The following is a 25,384-nucleotide window of genomic DNA, read 5'->3' on the forward strand; positions in this document are numbered from 1 at the left end:
ATTGAAGACTCATAATATGGGTGTCTACAAATGATAATATTCAGAAACACAATTTGGCGTTCAACTTATGCTAGGCACTACAGGAGCAATTTTCACAGTACATTGGCTCATCACACAAGCACTACAGACAAAGGAACAAAAATACTGTTGTTTTGTGGATCATAAAAAAGTGTTAACTCAGCGAACAAATCACACACAAATTAGAGTGCTATAGTATACAAGTGAAACTGCCCACAGCCATCCGTTCTATGTGCTCTAGACTAAGAAGATTTGTAAAATCATGTTGGTCTTCTACAAGGTGAGATGTTGTCTCCTCTGTTTATCGTACTGTGTAAAAACGAGCTTATAAAAAAGGTTATCTAACGTAATATTATCTTATACGTTGAAAAATTAAACTGTTGAATGGAGTTTGGATGTAAATGTATAAAAAAAATATCGTTGTTTTTAAAAATGATGGGAATATTCACACTGATGAGAAATGGTTTTATAATGGTGAAATTATATAAAAAGTGGACCAATTTGTTTACTTAGGTATTGAATTGGTTTACTTGTTACCTCAAAACCACTAGCGGCACGAGGCAATGACAATGGTTTATTCTCATAAACAGACGCGATGTACAAGGTAGATATAGATTACACTTGATAATAAGTAAATACATGCATACGTGAAAAAAATGAACCGATTTCCTTAATATATTATTTCAAGAACTGTTTTTGTCTTTTATTCAACAGCCATAATCTACAATAAATAATTATAAACTGCAAATTGACATCCACAAACTGCAATAAATAATCATAAACTACAAATTGACGGCCGCAAACTACAATAAATAATCATAAACAACAATTGACGGCCACAAACTACAATAAATAATCATAAACAACAATTGACGACCACAAACTACAATAAATAATCATAAACAACAATTGACGGCCACAAACTACAACTAGACATCAATGTAAGGGCAAGCACCACTTTGTGGCGTTATTTCCTTAGTTCAAGGCCCATAACTCTTTTAAAATATAGGTCAACAAAGCCAAAATTCAAACTTGATCTGTAACCCATTGCTATAATGTTGAAATCAATAGATGCCCCTAAATAAGTCCATAAAACTGTCAAATCCCCGAAATTTGCTAAGTCATCAACGTATTAAAAGGCCCCAACTCTAATTAACAACCATGTCCTATAATTAAAAGTCCTCAACTATAATTAACAGCCGTAAACTATAATTAAAAGTCCTCAACTATAATTAACAGTCATGTCCTATAATTAAAAGTCCTCAACTATAATTAACAGTCATGTCCTATAATTAAAAGTCCTCAACTATAATTAACAGCCGTAAACTATAATTAAAAGTCCTCAACTCTAATTAACAGCCGTAAACTATAATCAAAAGTCCCAAACTGTAATTAACAACCATGCCCTATAATTAAAAGTCCCAAACTGTAATTAACAGTCGTAAACTATAATTAAAAGTCCCAAACCTATAATTAACAGCCATAAACTATAATTAAAAGTCCCCAACTCTAATTAACAACCATGTCGTATAATCAAAAGTCCCAAACCTATAATTAACAGCCGTAAACTATAATTAAAAGTCCCCAACTATAACTAACAGCCGTAAACTAAAACAACCTTAAACTATAATTAAAGTAACAAACTATGTTTAACGGTCGGAACCTATAATTAGCAGTCATTAGCTATAATTAACAGTCATTAACTATAATTAACGGTCGTAAAGTGCACTACACTGCTCTTCTTAAATATAAACTATAAATATCTTTTTTCTTATAGTTTAAAGTCATAGACTTTAATTGATTGTAACTTGAAATTGCTTTAAAAAGATTTTCTCATGGTTTTTCAGTAAATCTGAGAATTTAGAATTTTGTCGAAAGGTGTAAACTGCATTTTACAGTTGATAATTTTAGTCTACACCAAATGGACAAATATATTCACTTGTTGTTTGTCAGGGTAATATTATTCTTTTCTTGTCTTGCGGTTCATGTATTTTTGATTCGTGTAGAGACTTCATCGGCTTTCCAAACACCGATAGGTTCTGATTTAGAAATGCTAATAGGATGTGATAAATATACATGCTATTTATCTAAGAAAAAATGTGTGTGTATGTTGTTGTTTTTTAAACACATCGATCACCGAAATTATGTCAAAATAAAGAGAGATAAAGAGACCCGTTCGTATCATCAATGAATATTAACTAAGTGATAATTAGCAGTGATAAATATTGATAAATGGAGTCGTACGTCAAAAAGCGAGAAAAAGCTCTAAAGATTCATTCGAAATATTTGTGCCGCCACAACAAAACCCTGCTTACTTTATATTTCCTTTGAATATGTATCTTTATTTATATATCATACGGAGAAAATAAATGAAATCGAACTTGTGAGGTATAGACTAAAATTTGAAAAGTGTACTCCTAGATAGATCTATATCCGTTGAATTTAGGTGTGGAGTGTACTAATTAAAAATATATTGATTTTAAAAATAACCGATTTGACCTTATTTATAGACCTGGGGTTTCAAGTGGTTATTAATAGCGACAAGTAATTCACGCTTACGAAATAGCCTGGAACATCGGGTCTCTCTAAGCACGAACAAAAATCTCTCGAAGATAAATTAAAATTCATCAAGAGAATTTGTCATTTTCAAATTTTATTCGACAACTTTGAAATAAACTAGTCTAGAACTGATTTCAAGGATCGTGTTGTTGCTATTTAAAAGCGTAATGCTTTTGCTCCTCTCAATAAAGAAAAATTATATAAGAACTAACGATTTTCATGACTGTTACGTAATATATGATCGTAACTTCCCAAAGTACTGTATTCTACGTAATATCATGCCTTCTTCTTTGGTAATATTGGTATTATGATAATAATCATCCACGCTGATCACGGAAAGGAAATGGATAATTTGCATTGAAACAATTATTTTAGTATTGTACTTCCTAGGTAAAATTCCATTGATGTCGTTTCAAATAGAACAAAAACGACATTGCAATTCACGATATTTCTGTTTTTGGTGTTTGTTGATCTTTGTTTGTGCTATCCACTTGACTAACGTTCGCTCCGCCCCTTCTTATCCATTAAGATTTCACTTAATATACTCTAACTTATACTTACTACACACCAGAATTTTAAGTGCAAAAAGGTGAAGTGTAACAAGCAGTATGACCCCTGGTTTTCTTTTAAATTTCATAAGTCCCCTTTCATGTAGAAATTAAAACATACTTCCAAAATAGTTGAAATTACTACAAAACTCGGGTCTTTCATTAATATCGAGAATAAATATTGAAAACTCCGTGACTAAAGATTCTTAAATCATTTCAGGAAACTATCTTCTCGAAGCAATATTTAATTAAAAACAAAAGACCACCATTTCTTCTATTTTAATCAGTGATTATGATTTCAAAGAGAGTCATTAAAGTGTTATTTTTTAACTCGGGGATTCCATCTTACTATTTATAGATAATCTATTATTGGATTAAAGGGGCATTAGCTTTAAATTTGTCACCAAAAAGTGAATTCTATGAAAATTGCTCTATATCATATATTTCAGTAAAACATTAGTATTTAATTATTTCAAGCACCTTTTCTTTTAAACAACAAAGCAGACAAATGAATATGTAATTTTGGTGATTAAATAATCATTGCCTTGCAAGCCAATAATCCTTCCTTATCAACCTCTTTATGCTAAAAGAGGTTAAACAAGTTTCTCCTGATTTTGTACAAAATAAATGTTTTTATTAGTCATTATATACATTTCTTTGCTATTGAGATATTTTGAAGAGGAAAAAAATGGTTGCCATCACTATCCCAGATAATGACCCATTTATGGTACCTTCACATTCACGGATTTTTCTTACGGATCCTTACGTATTCCACAAATCCGTAAAAGTACACGGATTGTTACGATTTAGACGGATACCGACGAGTGATTTACGAATGCTTGCGATTGACTACGAGTCGGAGATCCGTAAGGACTAGTCAGAAAAATCCGTGAGTGTGAAGGTGGTATTAATTGTATAAAGTTTAAGTTTGTACTCGTAAAATAATCACATAAAGCGCTTGTAATGACTCTGAACAATCCGTAAAGCTATTCTAACCCGACGTGAATGAAATCTTAAATATCACTTAGGCATTCGTAATAATCCGTAAACAATTCGTAAAGTATCCGTAATATATCGTAAACTAACCGCAAAGATTCGTAAAAAAAAACTTTTTACGAGTGTTTTTCGGATTCTTACGTGCAGTTTGCGTGTTCTTGCGATCAGTTTACGATACTTACGGATTGTTAAAAGTTATTTACGGAAAATGAAATTCGTGGACAATCGTGAATTTTATTTTGCCCCCTTACGAGTGTGTGCGAGTTGTGACGAGTTATTAACGGATACCGACGAGTGATTTACGAATGCTAGCGATTGACTACGAGTCGGAGATCCGTAAGGACTCGTAAGAAAAATCCGTGAGTGTGAAGGTGGTATAATGCTGGTAGATTGAAAATAAATACATCTTATGCTACCTAAGCTGTTTTTAAAAACGTTTTGGATGACAGAAGAGAAACTAAAATTTGAAAATATTCTACAAATACTCAGTGTAGAAGAGTATGCTTTGTTTGAATATCAAGATCATGAAAGCAATTTTTATTTTTAATCGGCTGTGTCCAAGGTACAAGCTTTGAAAATATTTCTTATTCAAAATGGAAGCTAATTATGTTAAAGAGACACTACAGCTCATTTTGCGCAAAAATCATGAAATGACAATTTTCCCAGCACTTTCTCAATTTTTGTTGCATTGTTGAAAGTATGAACTTTGCGAAAATAACACTTATCTAAAGTTAAAAATTATCGTTTTAACGTAAAAATTAATACTTTTTGATGGCCTATACACAAACTATCGAGTCTCCTCCTTTCAGTCTTCAGACGCATGCGCATAGACAGTAAACAGTGCAGCATGTCGTCCAGAGAGAGAAAGTGTAGTTGATAGATCTAGAATTTTGAAAGATTCTGTGAGAAAAGAGGTAAAAATAGCATGAGATAAAACTCATACGTGAAGTAAAATTTACCTTGGGATCAGTATGACCGTTGGAAAACAAAGAGCTCGGAGAAACACATGTAACTCAGTGGCGGATCTAGGATTTCCGAAGAGGGGTGTGAAAGTCAAAGATTAGCCAAAGTAATCGGCCATTCTAGTGCAAAATTTGAATTTTCATTCACAATCTGTGGGGTAAAAAGGGAGGGGGATCCTGGCCCCCTAAATCTGCCATTGAGACTAGCTGCGAAGACACCACGTTTAAAAGTAAGTGCTATTTTTATCTGAACACGACACGTGTTAGTTGTAAAAACAACGGTCAATGGGAACATGGAAGGTTTCTGTTGAAATAATGATTTGTAATTACTTATTATAAGGAGCAGGGAATAATCTTATACTTGAAAGGTGAGTGTGGACCCCCTTGAAGGGGAATTTAAATAATTTCCTACAGAACACCTTTGCTGTCATTCAAAACCACGTGATGTAAATAAGCATTCAAAAGTCCGAGTCAGCATGAAGAAACCTTTGAATTCCGAACGATCTTCAAAGCGCAGTTAAGAGTAAATTGATGCATCCCAATTGTTCAAAATTGTCAGTATCGATATGAAATTTATCATTTTATCAATACATGGTTTAAAAAACACTTTATTAAAATGTGGAAAATGAGCTGTAGTGTCTCTTTAACTTACATCCAAGTTTTACATAAAAAATTACAAAATTGAAATACACGTAAAGGCGTATAAATATTGACGATATAATGGAGAAGACAAATTCGTGCAGTTTTAATTTCAATCCTTCCGCCACAAAATGCAGTCCTTTCCTAACCTTTTCAAAATTTGAATTGACATACAAATGGATAGTTTTAAGAAATTATACGAGTACATATACGGTATTAGCATTCTGCGCGGTTGTGTTCAATGGAGCTAACTTCTTTAAGAATCTAAGCTCTTCAGTTTGGTTTCAGAAAATACAGGTTTTATATCTTTTAAAAGACAATATAACAACCAAAGATAAGTCACCGATGTACATCATACCCGATCTAGAGAGTCGCTGAATCGATCTCGATAATTCATGCAATTATGTAAGTGTTCACAGTCAATCCATTAAACTATTGTTCATCCAATATATGGATCTAATAAGTGTGAACCCCCCCCCCCCAAAAAAAAAACCCATCAAACAAACAAACAAATATTGTCCTGAGACATGGTTTCCAGGTGTTCATCACTTTCCGTTAAACTCGCTTGTTTTGAATTTTCTGCCTGCCATCCGATCTCGTCAGTAGGTCAACATGGCTGTCGGATGGCAGAAAATTCAAAACAAGCGAGTTTATCGGTCTGTAGAGACGATTATAAAGGATTGAGAGGTGGATAAAATATACAGGTTGGTAATAAAATATGTTTACAATTAGGAAATGAAGGGTAGATGATTGCCCAATGCTGGAAAGTGGATAAATACATCCCCAAACGTGCGCAGAAAATCTTGCGCTGTAAATTGCACAATATTTACGACACAGGAACTGTAGCGTTATGGTCAAAGACAAGAATATAAAACCATAATGCTACAGATCTGCAGCTAATGCGAAACGTGAAGAAAGTGCCACCTGAGGAAAAATCCGTAGATTAAGGAGGAATGACACACCACAAAATTTTTCACATGGATGAAAACTAGATATGTACAACAATATTTTGAAAACTTTCAATCTTATTTTATTTAGTTTAAAAAATCAGTTTTAGTAGAAAGTAATCTGAAGAAAAAAATTAAAACCCTACTGGACTCGACCCGATCATCTACGCTAGCGAAGATGCGACTCGATTAACAGTCGACACTTTAACTTATTGAGCTACTCAGCTACATGTAGGCAATTGTATCTAAAAGGAATAGATTGATATTTGCTGATATTTAGATTTTCATTCATGCTTGAAAAGAAAGTCAGCCATTATGACGATGCACATGTAGTATATCTCCTTAAACACTGATCCATTTTTCTCGATGTAAAATTCTTTTTAAAGATTCTGGAATTTTTTGCACGATAGGTGTTTCTATAAATATAGGTGAGTTTTGTTTTTATATATTTATATACCAATGTAAGCTATATGACTGCTTCATAATGTTATAGTATGGAGGTTGGAGCACGTGTACTATTTCTTTTATTTATCAGTCCAGGTAAGATTGCTATTGATAATTTCACAATACGCCGCGTATAGTGAAACTATATATATATATTTAGGAAATATGCATATTATATGTTGTATGTGTTTTCGAAATATTCTTTACGAGCATATGCATAATAAAAATCATTGTTCAAAAAGACAGCTAATAAGGTTGGTTCTTAAAATAAGTAGGTCACACTGTCACAAGGTACTCATTCATTCATTAATCCAGTAATTTAAAGTGCATGTATGTGGTGTGACGACCTAAATGTTCCTCTTCATTCACAAATTCGTGAAAGTCAGCACGTATTGCACTGATGGGCTCTAATACTTAAAGTTACATATTTCTTAAATATTAATAGTTAGTTTGAATTACGACCAATTTATTTAGATCTTATTGGTTAAATACTCTTGTAAAACATTTTCTGTTAGTGTGGGCAGTGTTCAATTTCAACATTTAAATGAACATTGGGCAGCAAGCCACGTTCACCTGTTCTCAATACCATAATTTGCTACCACAGGCACTTGTTTCTGTAAATAAGTTATGGTGTCTGTATACTAATAGGATTTACAGAAACAAGTGCCTTTGTTTGCTACGAGTACGCTGTGGTATCTCAAGTTTCAACCTTACATAGTTTGATTACATTGTTCAGATCCAAGTGAGTGCATCATCCTCGTACAGGTGTGTATTGTATCATGCTCATACAGGTGTATATTATATCATACAGGTGTATATTGTATCACACAGGTGTATATTATATCATACAGGTGTATATTGTATCACACAGGTGTATATTGTATCACACAGGTGTATATTATATCATACAGGTGTATATTAAGTCGTACATATGTATATTATATTGTAAATGTGTATATTTCATCCTCCTCATACAGATGTATATTGTACAATCCTCGTGTGTATTATATCATCCTCGTACAGGTGTATTTTACATGATCCTCGTGTACATTACATCATTCGCGTACAGTTGTATATTACATAGTACAGGTGTATATTACATAATACAGGTGTATATTACATAGTACATGTGTATATTACATATCATTATATACTTTCAATTTCATCTCTTCTTTTTCTTTAAAGCTGTATGGTCCGAATTACAATATTTTTTTCGATCTCTTAAAATCGCTATTAAATCATCGCACGTATGTATTTATGAGGCTGTATGACATACATTATTTCACCTGTTTTAACCAAAATTATTTTATTTTAAATCGATGTTTACAAATAACCGCGTCACTCTGCCATTTCAAGTGACATTCACGTGACCAGTTCAAACTTTCAGATCATCGGTGGTCTTATCTGTGCAAAGTTGTGTATTTTATTACAACAGTACCGTGCCATAAGTTTAATAGAAGTAAAAATATTAAATACCTCTTAGTAATTTGTTGTTTTACGCTCTTTCAGCCTTAAAACTAGACAGTTGCGTATAAGTTAATACATCATGTTGGGATTCCCCTGACGCGCGTGGGTCTATTTATAGACGTCTAACACGGTATAATTAATAGGATGAATTATATAGGTACCACACTTTATTTACTTTCTAAATAATATTCTCACTGTTTTCTTTTACATGCAGACGTTTCAAGCGTATAATTAAAGGAATGTTAATAACTTTATAAAGCTATTAATCTGCTTTAAAGTAATTATGTACAAAAATAATACATGAACATCGGGTCACTCAGCTTTAAAAGTTTGCAGGCATATATCACACGATATATGCCCAGAAACATTCCGACCCGCAAACATTACGTCACAATCAAATTACTACGCCGTTAATTTTCAAATTTTTCGTGTTTTTCATCTTTTACTCAGTTAAACCAATAAAGAAATTGTTAAAAATAAAATTATTTTTAGTTTCTAAATGAAATTGAAAGTATATAATAAAAATGTTATAGACTTTGTACGGGAAAATATGACGACCTCGTTTTTTGTCGCAAGCTTGGTCCGTTTACGCGCCAAAAAACTCGGTCGTCATATTTTCCCATACAAAGTCTATCCTAGAAGTACATCTGTATATTACATAGTACAGGTGTATATTACATAGTACAGGTGTATATTATATAGTACAGGTGTATATTACATAGTACAGGTGTATATTACATAGTACATGTGTATATCATATCGTACAGGTGTATATCATATCGTACAGGTGTACATTTTAACATATAGATGTATATTACATCATCCTAGTGTGTTATTGTATCATTCGCGTACAGGTGTATATTATGTCTTGAAAGAAATTGCCTAATTCAGAGAATACCGAATACCATTATAAAACAAACCTGCATTAGGCGTCATCAATCAACCTACAATAAAAGTAGGAAAAGTAAAAAAAGAAGAACATGAAAGAAAAGGAGACTAGGGTATAATTGTGGGCTCACATCTCCATTGAAAGGTTCCAAGTGCTTTCTGATCATAATTTACTGGGAACATTACTCCACTCATCAATATCCTATTTGGGGCGTATTCTTTATTTTAGATTTACACTTAATCACCTTGTAAATTCTTTTGTTTTATTGCGCCGTACATCTGATCAGTTTACCTCTTAACGTACAGTACACATATAACATGATGCTAAGTTTACACAAGGCATACATAATCTATTTCACATACATTTATATTACATGATGCTTAGTTTACACAAGGCATACATAATCTATTTCACATACATGTATATTACATGATGCTTAGTTTACACAAGGCATACATAATCTATTTCACATACATGTATATTACATGATGCTAAGTTTACACAAGGCATACATAATCTATTTCACATACATGTATATTACATGATGTTAAGTTTACACAAGGCGTACATAATCTATTTCACATACATGTATATTACATGATGCTAAGTTTACACAAGGCGTACATAATCTATTTCACATACATGTATATTACATGATGCTAAGTTTACACAAGGCGTACATAATCTATTTCACATACATTTATATAACAGGTGTATATTAACATATAGTGTATATATTCTCATAACTTGAAAATTTCTATACATACAAACAGACTGGTTTAAAAAAAAAATCTACATGTTTATGTCAAACACATTTTTATCGAAACATTTTGGTTTTTCCAAAAAAATAAGAAATAATAATCTACATGTTTTAAAATGAAGAAGAAAGTTTTATACAAACACGCTGGTCTAAAGATGATATACAAATAACTAAATAATGTTTATTTGCACACCTGATATATTCAATACTAGCATTTTGCTGTTGATATTCCTTATATGTTAAGCATTGAAGTCCTGGAGGTTTCAGTGCGAAATCCAATTGTTTAATCCATAGATCTCTCCTGTGCAGTGTTTTAATTACCTCTATTTTACAGCATCGTCGGATTCCTTATATGTGTGTAAAGACACGAAATACGACATAATCACCCACACCTGCTGTAACGGCACTGTGCATTCTAGATCCGGGGGCATGGAGGATTGTTGTAACAGTATGTATATAAAGATAGTGCTGTAATTACTATACCGTAGACATATAAGTCTTTATTTTGTTCTCTGTTTTAGAATTAAACATTTCAGGTCAACACTAAAACCACTACAACTAGAATTAAAAGTCAGGTGTTAGCGATGCAAGGTGAAGATAACGAACAGTGATCAATCTCATAACTCCTGCAAAAATTAGGCCTATGCTCGGAGCTTACACCCTTTGAGCAGGGAGGGATCTTTACATTCTCTCACCAGAGGGCGCTTTACGTAAGCTGGAACTCTGGGCAATCAAAACTCCTCGAGACATTCGAGGAGTTCCGATTGGAATTCTGGGTAGAGAATGGAATTATTATTAAATTAAATATTATTTCTTTATTTCCTCTTCTGTGCGAGTGAGATTTTAATCAAAGAAAAATGGTGATTATCGATTTTTGTTTGAGCTATTTTATTATCAAATACTAATAAACTTACCAATTTTGTGGGTCCCTGCAGTTTGGGTGGTTGCATGATGTCTGATAATCAGCGTTTAGGCAATATATCATTGCAGCGATAAGCATTTGTACCAACCGCGTGTGGACGACAGTATGTTTTGCGTCTCACTGTGTGTAAGAGTTTCACAAAAGGAAAAAACTATTGGGCAACTCGGAAATTGCGTATTTGTAAAGTAAATCTGTGTTTCATGTTTTAAAAGATATTTAAATAACACTAAATTTCGTTTTTAAAAATTGTACAACAAATAAAGGCTAAAGTTTTGTTCATTCTTAACTCTGAACTGTATTCATTCAATTTTAACCAAATATATGGACCCCCCCCCCCCATTCATGGCCTGAAATAAAACCATTATGATAGATGTTGATCACATGCCTCACAGGTTTTACCAATCGATAAGTTATATATACATGGAGTTGATTTCCGCAACACTTCCCTCGTGTATACTGGTTAAGTTCATCTGGGAAGTGTCAAGAGTTTCCCAATCTTTAACATTCTTGTTGACATTACAGAACTATCTATTGCTCGCTATAGCCCAGTGTTAGGGCGACATAGCCCAGTGTTAGGGCGTGATAGCCCAGTGTTAGTCGCGATAGCCCAGTGTTAGGGCGTGATAGCCCAATGTTAGGGCGTGATAGCTGAGTGTTAGGGCGAGATAGCCCAGTGGTAGGGCGTGATAGCCCAGTGTTAGGGCGTGATAGTACAGTGTTAGGGGGTGATAGCCCAGTGTTAGGCGAGATAGCCCAGTGTTAGGGCGAGATAGCCCAGTGTTAGGGCGTGATAGCCCAGTGTTAGGACGTGATAGCCCAGTGTTACATGTAGGTGTGATAGCCCAATGTTAGGGCGTGATAGCCCTGTGTTAGGAAACGATAGCCCAGTATTTGGGCGTGATAGCCCAGTGTAAGACGTGATAGCCCAGTGTTAGGGCACTATAGCCCATTGTTTGGTCGTGACAGCCCACGGTTAGGGCGTGATAGCCCAGTGTTAGGGCACGATAGCCAAGTGTTAGGGAGTGATAGCCCAGTGTTAGGGCGTGAATGCCAAGAGTTAGGGCACGATAGCCCAATGCTTGGGGGTGATAGCCCAGTGTTAGAGTGAGATAGCCCAATGTTAAGACATGATAGCCCAGTGGTAATGCATGATAGCCCAGTGTTAGGGCGCGATAGCCCGGTGCTTGGGCGCGATAGCCCGGTGCTTGGGCGCGATAGCCTAGTTAGGGCGCGATTGCCCAGTGTTTGGGCGTGAAAGCCCAGGTAGGGCGCGATAGCCCAGTGTTTGGGCGCAATAACCCAGTGGAAGGGCACGATAACCCAGTGTTTGGGCGCGATAGCCCAGTGGAAGGGCACGATAGTCCGGTGTTTGGGCGCGATAGCCCAGTGGTAGGGCACGATAACCCAGTGTTTGGGCGCGATAGCCCAGTGTTTGGGCGTGATAGCCCAGTGTTTGGGCGTGATAGTCCATTGTTTGGGCGTTCGCTTCGTATTCAGTAGGTTCTGGATCCCGTCGCCACGTCAAATCTAAGACGTTTAATAACTTTCGCCAAGAACCCGACATTAACGGTGAAAGTCAAGGGTCTTTCGGATATGACCACAGGCACTCGACGTTTTCAATATCTATAATAGAAAATGTCTTCCTATAAACAAACTATTTAAAAGTAATAGGAATGTTCGCCGAAGCGTACTGTGACGTCACGATTCGGGCATGCGTGTAAACTGGTTGGCAGAACCAAAAATTGATAATGGCGCTTAGTATGAAGAAGTCTACCGATAACGATATTTTATCAACATATGCGAACTCTTTGTCAGAAGAAGCGAAAAGGAGATATACGGTAAAGTTGCTGTACAACCGTGGTACCTGTTCTCTGCCTGATCCTTACCATTTAACGGAGAATTGGAGCCGAAGCCCAGATACCTGGCCAGATCTGACGTTCGGTGATATTTACCTGTACCTGATCGACACGCCATCTTTGTTTACAAAGGAGTCTATGAAGGCCTACAAATCATTAGATGCTTACAAGTATGGGACAATATAAATGCATAATTACGATAGTTGTTCTTTTAAATAATTCCTAATGGAATTCATGACTAACGTATAACTTAGTACAAGTATGAAAACTTTAAACAGATTTTTTGAAAAAATCAACCTATTTATAAAAGATCACGTGTTTTTCTATATTTGGTCACTTTACCTGTGACGTGTTACATAGGCGTGCAAACTTCTTTATATAGATATATACCGGGCGCATATCATTCTAATATTTTACTTCAATACTTGGATAAAATAGGTATTTAATGATATTTTTTGTGTGTTCAGGTACGTATTGAGTGGACATGTGCAGGAAGTGATCTCTCATCAGATTGACGAGAATTGTCCATATATGACATTAAAGACCAAAGTAACACCTTCACAGAGAGCCAGAGACAAACCCCACGAACCATGGGTGTATTTGGAGAAGGCCAGTGGATCAGTGTACTGTGCACACTGCACATGCATGGCAGGGTATGATTTAAGATAAATTGAGGTTTGAAATAAATTGCATATACTGTATTAGTTATGTATTGTTTACACACATTGACATTTCTTTGTATAATTTAATGAATTGTGATTGTAAGTACTCTTTAAAATTTAATTCATAAAGCTAAAATATTCTAAATTTCAAAATTGTCAACGTTAGTTTACTGGATATTTGCAATGCATTGAGAATCATATGATTATTCCAGACTTGGAGAAGTTTGCAGTCATGTGGCAGCGTTGTTGTTTAAAGTGGAGATGGCAGTGAAGATGGGCTTAACAAAGTCTAGTTCTACCAGCAAGGCCTGTCAGTGGAATTGCACATTTCGAAAGGAGGTAAATTTGCTAATAATGTTTTTTTCTTTGTTCCTATTGTCACAAACCACAATGGAAATGAAATATTGACATTATTTATAGTTTGGATTAGCAAACTTGTCAGTTGTTTTACATTTATCTAGATACAGGTAAATAGAATGTATTGAATACATGTAAAATATGCAACATTTCTTTCATTTTTAAGGTGACACCAGCCACAATTACAGAAATATACAGCCAAATAAAGGGAAAACGGACAAAGGAAATTGATTCTGTCCAAGCACATGGCTCAGCACCTCTTCCACCACAAAACATTCTTCAAGAATTGTACGCCATCGCACCAAATGCTGCCTTTTTCACTTCCTTGAGTGGAATGACATCAGTGACTGATCAAGTTGAACCAAAATATCCAAAACTATTATCTACCTTAAGACAAGATGACATTGAAGGCAACATTCCCGATTTGTGTGAAGTATACCAGTCATACTCAGTGTCTGCCAGCCAAGTCAGCAACTTGGAGAAAGCAACAAGAAATCAAAGCATTAGTCCTTTGTGGTACCAGCACCGAATGGGAAGGATCACTGCCTCTAAAGCCCATGACGTTCTTGTGAGGAGAGACTCAACTTCACCAGATAACTTGGTAAAACGTGTAGCTGGTTACAGCGTGTATGACTTGTCCAAGAATACTGCTGTGAAATGGGGTATAGATACTGAAGAGGAGTGCAGGCAGGCATTTGCCAGTCATCAAAAAGGAAACCACCTGAACTTCAAATGTCAGTTATCTGGATTTGTGATTGATCCTACCCACCCCTTCTTAGGAGTTAGTCCAGATGGCATGATAAGCTGTGATTGTTGTGGGAAAGGTGTTTTAGAGATTAAGTGCCCCTATAAACACAGAGATATTTCAGTTGAGGAGGCAGCACAGAAGGATGGAGACTTCTGTCTTGACAAGTCGTTACAGTTGAAGACAAGTCACAGATACTTTACCCAGGTACAGATGCAGATGTGTATCACGAAATGCCAGTATTGTGACTTTGTAGTTTTCACCAAGTGCCAACCATCTGCAAGCATGGTGATAGTACGAATTTTTTGGGATGAGCAGTTCTGCAGAACATTGCTGGACAAATGTGAGAGGTTTATTTAAAACCCATGTCCTAAAGGAACTGTTAACAAGGCAGTTGGAGGAACAGCCCACATCCTCTGTCCAAGGCGCACCTGACAACAACAACAACAACGGAGAGAGGACCACTTGGTGCATATGCAAGGAGCCTGAGTATGGTCGAATGATTGAGTGTGAAAGTGAAGGATGTGTGTACCAATGGTTTCATTACCCATGTGTTAACATTCGACGCAAACCCCGTGGTCAGTGGTTCTGTGCAAGTTGCAATACATGACTGCAAATTGACTAAGATATTGTTCTCAATTGACGTATAGTTTTCATGATTGTTTTCTTCTTTTATTTGCTTATTTCCTGTTCTGTAGCAAATAAAATGTATTTTATTCCTTTTTATTGACTTCACTCTGATGCAGTGGTTATCATATGACTGACATTTGTCATATTAAAAATGGTTGTCATCCTCAAACATATTTCTTATATCCATATGAAGAACTTTAAATGTAAATCAATATTTCAATGGTTTAATAAGTGGAATAAATCACAACTTTAAATAAAAGGGTTGTAATGCAACAGAATTGATCATACAGATGTCTGAAAGTTCATTTCCAACTTTGAAGTACAATTCTTCACTCCCAATGTTTAAATAAAAAAAGTCAATGCAGAAGGAAATTTCAATTTACATCTAGACAATATAATATTAGTCTTCTAAGTTGATACATTATGCCACTAATTTTGGTTGAAGATTGCATACTGCAGCACAAATAGTTAAAATACTGTCAGCATGAGGGACCATGTGCATACTCAAGTTAGTGCTCAGAATATTGAAATTCTTGATCCTCTCAATGGCTCTCTCTACATGTATCCTTACATGTGCAATTTTCCGTGTTTGTTCAACATCTCTTGCCGAGAGCTGAGTTTTCCCTCTGGTAAAGGCAGGAATCACAAGGGTTGCTCCATGATTTGCTAATTCCTCCGCTATCAAAAAGCCCCTGTCTGCCATCACTTGGTCACCATACTGGAGTTTGTCAAGATATCCACTTCGCAACGTAATGACTTTGTCTGATGTCCTTCCACCAAATGCTCTTGAAACATATGATATAGCACCTGTTGGTGTAATAGACACTAAAAACTTTATGGTGTTGCTATGTTTGTAATTGGACCATGTTTGTGCTCTTGTTGTAAGGTGTCCTGGTCGCTGAATAAAGACTTCGAAGCAGTCAATGATACTACAGCACTTCGGATATGAAGATTTGAACACAAAGGGCATATTTTGGATCAATGTTTGTTTTTCTGGCCACTGAATCAGAAAACACAGTTTCTTTGCTATAATGGGTAGACTTAAATTGAACATATCTGAAATTGTAGTCAACGACACATTAAAACGATAAGCCAAGTCCTGGTGTTGTAGGTTTAGTCTAAGCTTCATTAAAATGCACAATAGAACACTTTTAGCTGACATCACTTTGCTTGTAGGCAGGTCACTGTTCACATATGAAAGTAGCCACATAAATAAAGTAACTGACGGAATTCCTGTGTGAAATTGTAGCTTGCGGTCACTCCCTGTCACTTGCTCCTCAAAGCAACTCTTTCCCACCTGTTCTTTGAGTGCTTTGTTCTCCACCTGAAGTCTTTCTAATTCACAATAAAGTTGTTTATTTTCCAGGCGAAGTTCAGCAATTTTCTTCAGACAATTGTCATGCTGAGATGCATTTGATGGACCTGAAATGCAATGAGTCAATGAATATATGCATGTAGAAATGAGTCCCACAGGTCTTTTCAATCACCTGAGTATCAGATAAATTATTAAATAATAGTCTGAAAGGCTACGAAATTTATCATAATTTTCCTGTTCCGCATAATTTTAAGCTTTTTAATACTCAGCAGCAGTACTGTATATCTATAGAACAATTTAACAATAAAATAGAGGTAAATTCAAGTAGTACAAAAGCACTAGTGATAATGCCAACTTTGACTCCACCCTGGAATCAGAACGATAATAAAATGAACACTTTTCTACACATGACTATGCATTTAGCTTACCTTGCAGGTTGTAGAGAAGCATATTTTTAAATATTGATAATTTTGAAATTGTACATCTTATACATTATATTTAATCTATTAAAATGTTATAAGCACTTTTATTCAGAAAATATACTGAAACTTACAGTCACTGGGTAGATCTGGATCTGATACTGGCATGTTGAGATTTTCCTTGCAGGATAAATCCAAAAGGGCAGAAGCTACTTCAATATGCTGTCTCTCTGTTTCACGCTTTTCTGCTCTCAAGTATCTTGCCTTTCGTAGGTCTGGATTTTTCTGTCTGATTGTGTCATATCCCATATTCACAGATGGCACATAATCAGGAGATGACAGATCATTGCTCTTCGAACCTGAAATTAAGATTATAATGAATCATTTATGCATTTCTTTTTACAAGTATGAGTTGTTCCCAATTGAATCTTCATTGAGTACAATTTAGCCCCCCCCCCCCCCCCCCCCCCCCCCTTATGTGAGTGACATTGATCATCTTTTATTTTATACATAAATAAAGATATAAGGTATATTGGATAAATCCCTCTAATGTTGATAGTATGACATACTACAGCTGTATTAGGACTAGATGAGAAGAATGTAAGATTTTAACAGTTATGAATATTGAACTCATGTAAACATCAGTGCTGCTTGATGCTCCCCACTTAACAATTCAAATGATATTGATATGGGGTTTTAGGCAAATTGAGTTGATAAATACTCCACCCCATCCTTCTCACAATTCAAGATTTTAATGATCGGGCAAAATCCGTTCTCTCTGTTTACTTGTCAACCCCCCCCCCCCCCCCCCCCCCCCCAATTCCCGGTGCTTGGTCTTAACATTCTTGTATGAATACACATCTAACCTGTACATATATGTATCAATAAGTTAAGGTCCAAGCATATGTGTCTGTTTACTTCTAAATGAATGTATATATTGTACATACCAGTAACAAAATGCAGATAGCAAACACGGTCGTGGTCCGCTGGTTCCCATGGTTTACCACTGATGTGTTGACGCTTAATTGCAGATATCCAGAGCTCTCTTCTTGATTCTGGCTTCTTGGGTATGCGGTAAAAGCTTTTCGGACTACTCTTATCAAATCGATTAGCACAGCCTATTACACAACATGATACAACCATCGTTTTGCTCGTGTTTACTCAGCATTCGGCCATTAAACTTTCAAATGTTTTGCCAACCAGTAAGTCACGTGACTGATTTCTGACGTCACGGCGAAAATCCCTATACACAACTACCAGTTATATGTGGAAGACTTTTTTAAATGCACAGATAATATACGGTTAAAAAAATATGTGTGAGGTCTTTAAAGAGTCTCATGATTTCATAAAAGAACCAATTTCCGCAAATCCCGTTCGGACTATTCCCGGCAAGCGGTAAATTTAGTACGGCCGAAACCCGAAAGCCGAAAGTCCCGGATAACGATTTTTGCATGATTTCTCTCTTAATAGTAGATAGAGTGGCATCAAACTTTTTTTGATAACTGTTTGTGACATATTAAACAAGAATTTCTTAAAGAAGGTAATGAACCAGAAACCTGAACACGGTCGCAGATCTTCTGATCTACCGAAAGTCCGCGTTTTAGCATTATAGACAATATTTCCCGCGATACTTCAACTTTCAGACGATCATTGTGTACACACAGGTCACGTGCTACCCACATCTTGATGACGCGACCTCTAATTATAGAATGACAGACGATCTGTCACGATGAATATATATCTCTAATAAGCGAATCGAAATGAAGAAGCGAGCAGATGATCTACTAATTTGCAGTCCTTGTAACTTTTCTACAAGACGGAAAAGCCACTTACTAAGACATAATGACACCGTAAAACATGTAAGAAACACCAAGATAGCTTCTATCAGCGAGAGACTGACATTTCCATGTGACAGTACCAACAAACCGTCAGCAGCATCGTCGGCACAGACTCAGGTTAGAGATCCTGCTTGTTTTCAGTACATCAATTAAAAGTGATGAATATGCACAAAGTAAATTTATTCTAAGGAATGTTTTCATAATTTCATTATGACATCAGAAAATCTCATAATTTACCCTAGGCCTAAGGATAGTGCCTACTACCTAGTAAGGGTAACCGTAAACGGGATGGTTCGCCCCAAAAGACGTTTCAGTATAACGTATAAAGTAGAAAAAATCTAGTCTCAAAATAATATAGTAAAAATCATTAAAAAACGGTGTCTGTTAAAATTGACCTAAAGTTGCATTGTACATGTAATTATACTTAAGGAGGTATGCTACACCAGAGAAATTTGACGTAGATGAAAAGTGGAGGATACTAGTATATACCAACAATATTTAGAAGTTGGAAATTTTCAAACTTACATTATTTTGTCAAAAATTCCGGTTCTAGTGGGAGGTAATCTGAAAAAAATTTAAAACCCTGCTGGACTCAAACCTGCAACCTTCAGGTCAGCAGTCAGTATTCTAACCTACTGAGCTACTCGGCGAGGTATTCAAGTGGGAAATGAAAAGTCGAATATTGCTGATATAGATTTTTTCATCCATGTTTTTAAAGGAAGCCAGCCATTATGACAATGTAAAGTACTACCTTAATTTGAATTATGGGACAAATCTGCATTTCAATATAGTGATCATAACATAAAAATTTAACATTAATTTACTTTACAGTACCGGTACTGCATTTTAAATAAAGGAAAATATCTCTGATTTAAACTGAACACATATTCAAAGGGCTTTACATTTTTAGGTCACCTGAACCAAAGGCTCCCATGCACATGTGCATTCCCAATTTAAGTTAACGCCTTCAATTGTTCATGATTGTTAAATACAAAGTATAATTTTTAATTTTTTAAGCACTATGAAATACTCTTTCAGGATTTTTCCAATACCAATACCACTAGCTTTGAAACCAATAATGGGTTCACGGATCAGGAAATTTCAGATGTTGCCTATGAATTATCTGACACCAGTACATGTGGTATTGAAGATGACAATTCTAATTGGTTTCCATTTTCATCAAAGCTGCAGATGTATCTTTACATCTTATTACATTCAAAAACGCATACGATCGTAAGTTAAAAAATATTCAACATCATGATTCAACCTCAAAATACATATACACCTGTAATTTAACTCTAAGGACAGTCTAAATATTTGTGACAGTCCTTTTTCTTAGTAAAGTAGGTCAAAGAGAAAAAACATATTACCATATGAAGTGAATTTGCATTCATTGTCTTAAGCAATATTTGTAAAATTATAGATCTGACATGGTAGAATAGTACAAAGTTCACTAAAAATTGTCGTGGATCTGTCAAGATATATTGTTCATGTTTATGATAACTTATGAGACACTTGCACACAATATGTGTTCACCTCAAAGAAATATTAAACACATGAATAAGTTCAAATACACATGAATTTATTTCTAGAGTGATGAAACAGCGAAGTTCATTTGGTTTATCATGAAGGAAAGTGGCATAGACATGCCTTCTTTTTCATCAGTGAAGAATTTGACAATAAGTGGTGATATGACACCAGAAAGTATGCTGTCTCACGTAAGTAGTTCAGGGCATTATAATTATTGTAATTCAATGCACAATAACAATTATACACTTTGCGCTAGTTAGTGATAATTTGTTTACCGGTCAGGCTTCCTTAGGTGACTGTCTTATCTATAAATATTCAAGATTTTAGATTTAATATATGGGCAATTCCACTGAATGAAAGAAGATGTAATAAAATGGCTAAGGGAGCTACTCTGTGTTGTAGGAAGAAAGTCCAGATGGAAATCCTTTTTGGATAATAAAGCCATCAGCAGTGTTGAAGATGTCATTGTCACATCCTGAAACTGCTGCAAACCTGTTAAGGTACACATGCACATACAAATAAGCCAAATTCAAATTTTTTCTTTTTCTTTTGTGATGCACTTTAAAAGGTTCATGTTCTCGCTATGTGCCACTGATGAGCAAGCATATGTCTTTTCTTTAATTTCCACTATCACCTGAAAAATAGTGCCTTAAGCTGTGAGAGTTCTGCTTTTGCATTGGCATTACTTAAATTTAACATGTACACATTGAAATGTCATTCTCCTTTAAGATATGGTCGAATATCATCTGATGGTCAAACATTGTTGCAAGAGCAGACTGATGGATTTAAATGGGTTCATGACATTCATACCCAGTATGCCAGAAACGGACAGGCACTTTTTTTTTCAGGTAAATTTATGCAATGATATTGTAATGAGAAAGTGTATTAATATTTTTTTTAACTATTTATGTTTCATATTTTAGCTCACCAGCTTAAATTCAAGAAGTTTTTTGACCATATGTGTTTGTTATTCATCTGTTTGTTTGACTGTATAGCTTAGAGCCTGTCTTTGAATTTTATACATTTTCCAAATGTAGATCGATATTTTACATTCTGTTATTTGTAGTTTTCTAATTTTAGGGGATTTTGTTCACCTAAATGATCCAGACAGCCAAGAGATTGGACAAATATCTTCATTCCTTCAAGACATTCAAGTATTAGTTTTGCATACTTAGCACTATTTTATACAATATAGATTTTTAAAAAATATATTAAATGGTTCAATTTTATTATTTTTCAATTATTCACTTAAAAAATGAATTGCACACTGCTTAAAGCGTTGAATATCCTTCTTTAATACCATTATGATATTAACCACAGTATCTTGAACTTTGCAGTATGACATTACATATGCTAGAGTGAAAATGTTTAGGAAAAGTGCTGCTGAAAACAGGTTTGTATTAAAATAAGTTCAAATACTCCAATGAAATTTGTTAAATTAGATTAGGAGACATGAATAAAAGGGCAGAACTTGTCATTTTAATCTTCATTGAAAAGTGACAATATATGTACATTTTATTTGTAGTTTGGTTTGCTTGGAAACAGAAAAGAGATGGAATATCTGTAACTTGTCTCAGATAGATGTCACTAGTTATTCATTCTACAAAACAGTCAATGACAATGTGATACTTCTTACAGAAACTGTAAGCATGTTTTAAAGACACTATTTTCTGATGAAGTTTTTTTTTATTATGCTCTTACACTTCTGTTTATGATTTTCAAGAAAACATTTCACAATCCTAATTAAGTGAAAATAAATTACAGGCATTATAACCCAATGTGATGAAAATAATATTTTGATTTGTATACAGTAAAACATGCAGCAAACACGCTTATAATGATTTGATGCTTTCAGTGAAATGATTTTCATTACTCCCCATGACTTTAAAATATATTGTAAACTTAAAGAATATAACGAAGTACACTCTGATAGCAAAGTAATGTCATCCATCCCTGGCACTTAATTATAAGCATGTTTTACTGCATAATCATAGTCTTAATGGTGAACTTCAAATTGTTATTAAGGTCTTCCGACATCATTTGGAAAACATTGATTTTGTTCTGTGTACTAGCTATTGTGCACATTGTTTATTACATTATGAACTGGTTATGAGAATATAAAACATACATTTGTACACTAGTACCTTTTTAATCATTTAGGAAAAAAACAGTATCATTGGTAAAACAGATCCATTCCTTCATTTCCAATTCCAATTAATTTGTTCATGGATGACACAAGTGCCAACAAATCCAAAAAATGGAAACCTCTCCACTGTCTCCAACTACAACTTGCTGGACTTCCAAAAAATCTAAAGCAGAATCCACAGTCCGTTAAATTTGTAGCAGCTTCTACTGATGTGCCCATTCTTGAAATGGCCCGTGCTGTCATTTCTGACATAAACGAATCAGAAAGGCAAGTCCTTGTCTAAGTTTAAGAAAATTATTCTCTTTTCAAAACAATTTTAAAATTTGCTTAGATTATAATTAATGCTCAGTAAAGAAGTAGTGCATTTCTAAATCTTTTATTTTAGTTAATAATTAATGATTGAGGTCTTAAAATGTAGCTTATTAAAATATTAGCCTGAACTTCTAATCAACTTTTAGAGGTGTGTCAACATTTGATGCCAAAAGAGGAGAGAAGGTGACTGTTATTCCCTGCATTGCAGTGTGCGTTTGTGATTTTAACATGATGGCAGAAGCCACAAATCACATGGGAGCAAACACCAAAAAATTCTGTCCTAGATGTTATGTAAGTTATGTCCCCTAGTGAATTTTTTTTTCTTAAGTCTACTTTTTCTTTATAAAGATCAGATCCAGACAATAACCTTGGAATCTTTCATTAGTAGGAATGAAAACTTTGTTTCTTTAACAATTTTCTTTAAGTGGGTATCTTTAAGGGTAATGTTGATGTACTTCCATTAATGTAGATTAAACTGTCCATATATGAATTCTATTAAACTATGATTTTTGATAGTATTAAACTCAATTATAGGCTGATAAAGAAACCTGCATTTCAAAAGGAATGGTAAGACAGTCTGAAGATACCAGAAGAATACTAAACCACTTATCCATTAACAACAGCAGAGAGTTGAGACAGGCTCATGGATTAAAACCATCTGAAAATCCATTTTGGGATATTATTGATCCACACAGGTAATTTTCCTTCCTTAATTACCTCGGAGACGCTGTCTCTTGCAGATTGATATGCATGTAATTTGGAGTTGCTTTATGCAGAACATGAATTATAGGAAATGTACTGTCACGATCAATTCTAATTAATGCAATTCTCATAAGTTGTAATATAAAATAATTTTATTTATCACATAACCTGTGTTAATTGCTAACATCACAATGACCAACCCAGGTTGTACAGTTACAAAGGGTTACAATAAATCATGCCTAATTAAATAACTTGTTTGTTATTCTCTGGGGTTTTTATGCTATAGGGATATTCCAGTAGGAATTTTACATTGGTTGTACCTTGGCCTTGGTAAACACATACTGAAAGCATGTATGCTAGAACTCTCTGAACCAAAGCAGGAACAGTTGGATGTATTAATTGAAAGCAGTGATCAGAGTGGGTTTCAAACCAAACTATCAAGTGATATTGTTAGATACATTGACAGCAGACAAGGGAAAGACATCAAAACTTATGTAAGAATATAGTAAATATTTTCTTTTTTATGTAGCCTTTAAGGAATAATGCTTGCCAATATTTTGTCATATAAAACATGTATGCCTGCTTCTGCTATATTACATGTACACATGTATATATCATCATTAAAAAAAACACCGAATCACTCATAAATTCATATAATATCTTCCTCTTCTTTTTATGAATATTGCATAATATTTATATGAATATCGCACGATTTTCACATGAATAACAGACAAAATTGGAATTCGCACGATTTTCATGCGAAATTATAGTCATGAATTTTGCATGAAAATTTTACGAACACATTCGCATGAAATTCGCATGAAGTATTTTTCGCATGATTTTAACACGATTTTCACATAAATTTCATGCGAAAAGGCAAACGCATGAAAACCATGCGAGCCACTTTTCCCTGTATACATGAGCATTTCTTTTGACAAGATCTTTCTACTGGTACCAAGATATTTGCCCTTGTGACCTTGGCCATCTTCGGAATTGGCCATTATCGGGGGCATTTGTGTTTCACAAACACATCTTGTTTTATTTGTAAAAAAATAACAAAATTTGTTTTCACAACCTACTACTCTATATGCCTTTGGTTCAAATTTAAACAAAACCAAAGATAAAGGTGTTTCACAATGATTTAACATTTTTAAACAAGATTAAAATAGAGCACAGCTGTATGACCAACATATTTTTATCTGCGAGGCAACCAAGAAAAACACTAAATGGGGCGACATACGTCTCTTTAATGGTGAGCAATAATTATATGATTTGCAATACTGATATTAATGCTGTGACGTATACACCACAAATTCAACCCAGTCAATGTTCAGTTTTGACATTAAATTGAAAATCAAAACATGATCATTTATGGATAGAGATGTGGAATATTGAAAGCAGTCAGAAACACACATAGGCCTAAAGTTGAAAAGTTAAAAATGCTAAGAGAGGTTGTCGCAAATTGTCTTGTTTTATTGATCTATCCGAATAACTTTACGTAAATGAACTGTTCGAATAGTAGACCAGCTGCATTAAAAATAAATTTATAATATTATTTCAGCATGGCGTATGGAAAGATTGCATCAGGTCTTGGATATGTATACAGTCCCAACAGCCGTCTTAAATGAAAATCTGTGAAAATTTTATGCTGAAGCACAGCCCAAAAATCTGAGTAACCGCTCAAAGAAAATGGATGATTAAACAAATCTAGAAGATTGTAC

General features: G+C 34.7%; 2 protein-coding genes and 1 long non-coding RNA gene across 5 annotated transcripts in view; 2 read left to right on the forward strand and 1 right to left on the reverse strand.

Moving 5' to 3' along the window:
* LOC125650107 (uncharacterized) overlaps positions 1 to 25,384 on the forward strand; it is a 59,604-nt gene that overhangs the window by 9,463 nt on the left and 24,757 nt on the right. The window contains exons 1-5 of one of the 3 annotated variants that reach the window (XM_048878079.2): positions 10,571 to 10,677; positions 10,751 to 13,177; positions 13,475 to 13,660; positions 13,882 to 14,008; positions 14,193 to 15,495. In XM_048878079.2, the coding sequence (XP_048734036.1) occupies positions 12,900 to 13,177; positions 13,475 to 13,660; positions 13,882 to 14,008; positions 14,193 to 15,131 (1,530 nt within the window). In that variant the 5' untranslated portion in view covers positions 10,571 to 10,677; positions 10,751 to 12,899 and the 3' untranslated portion in view covers positions 15,132 to 15,495. Of the gene's footprint in view, positions 1 to 10,563; positions 13,178 to 13,474; positions 13,661 to 13,881; positions 14,009 to 14,192; positions 15,496 to 25,384 lie in introns of those variants that run through there. The other 2 variants (XM_056165308.1, XM_056165307.1) reach the window with 2 other exon arrangements.
* Positions 15,612 to 18,381, reverse strand: LOC125652089 (uncharacterized). The gene is made up of 3 exons (XM_056165316.1): positions 18,083 to 18,381; positions 17,270 to 17,494; positions 15,612 to 16,823 (listed from the first exon to the last, which is right to left on the reverse strand). Exons 1-3 carry the CDS (start codon positions 18,276 to 18,278, stop codon positions 15,823 to 15,825), a joined length of 1,422 nt encoding a protein of 473 aa, XP_056021291.1. The 5' UTR covers positions 18,279 to 18,381; the 3' UTR covers positions 15,612 to 15,822.
* LOC125666451 (uncharacterized) lies at positions 23,220 to 24,151 on the forward strand. Its single transcript, XR_008803034.1, has 3 exons — positions 23,220 to 23,252; positions 23,496 to 23,656; positions 23,950 to 24,151. It is a non-coding gene; the product is annotated as an uncharacterized LOC125666451 (long non-coding RNA).

This window comes from Ostrea edulis, chromosome 5, assembly GCF_947568905.1.
Source record: "Ostrea edulis chromosome 5, xbOstEdul1.1, whole genome shotgun sequence".
NCBI classification, from domain to species: domain Eukaryota; kingdom Metazoa; phylum Mollusca; class Bivalvia; order Ostreida; family Ostreidae; genus Ostrea; species Ostrea edulis.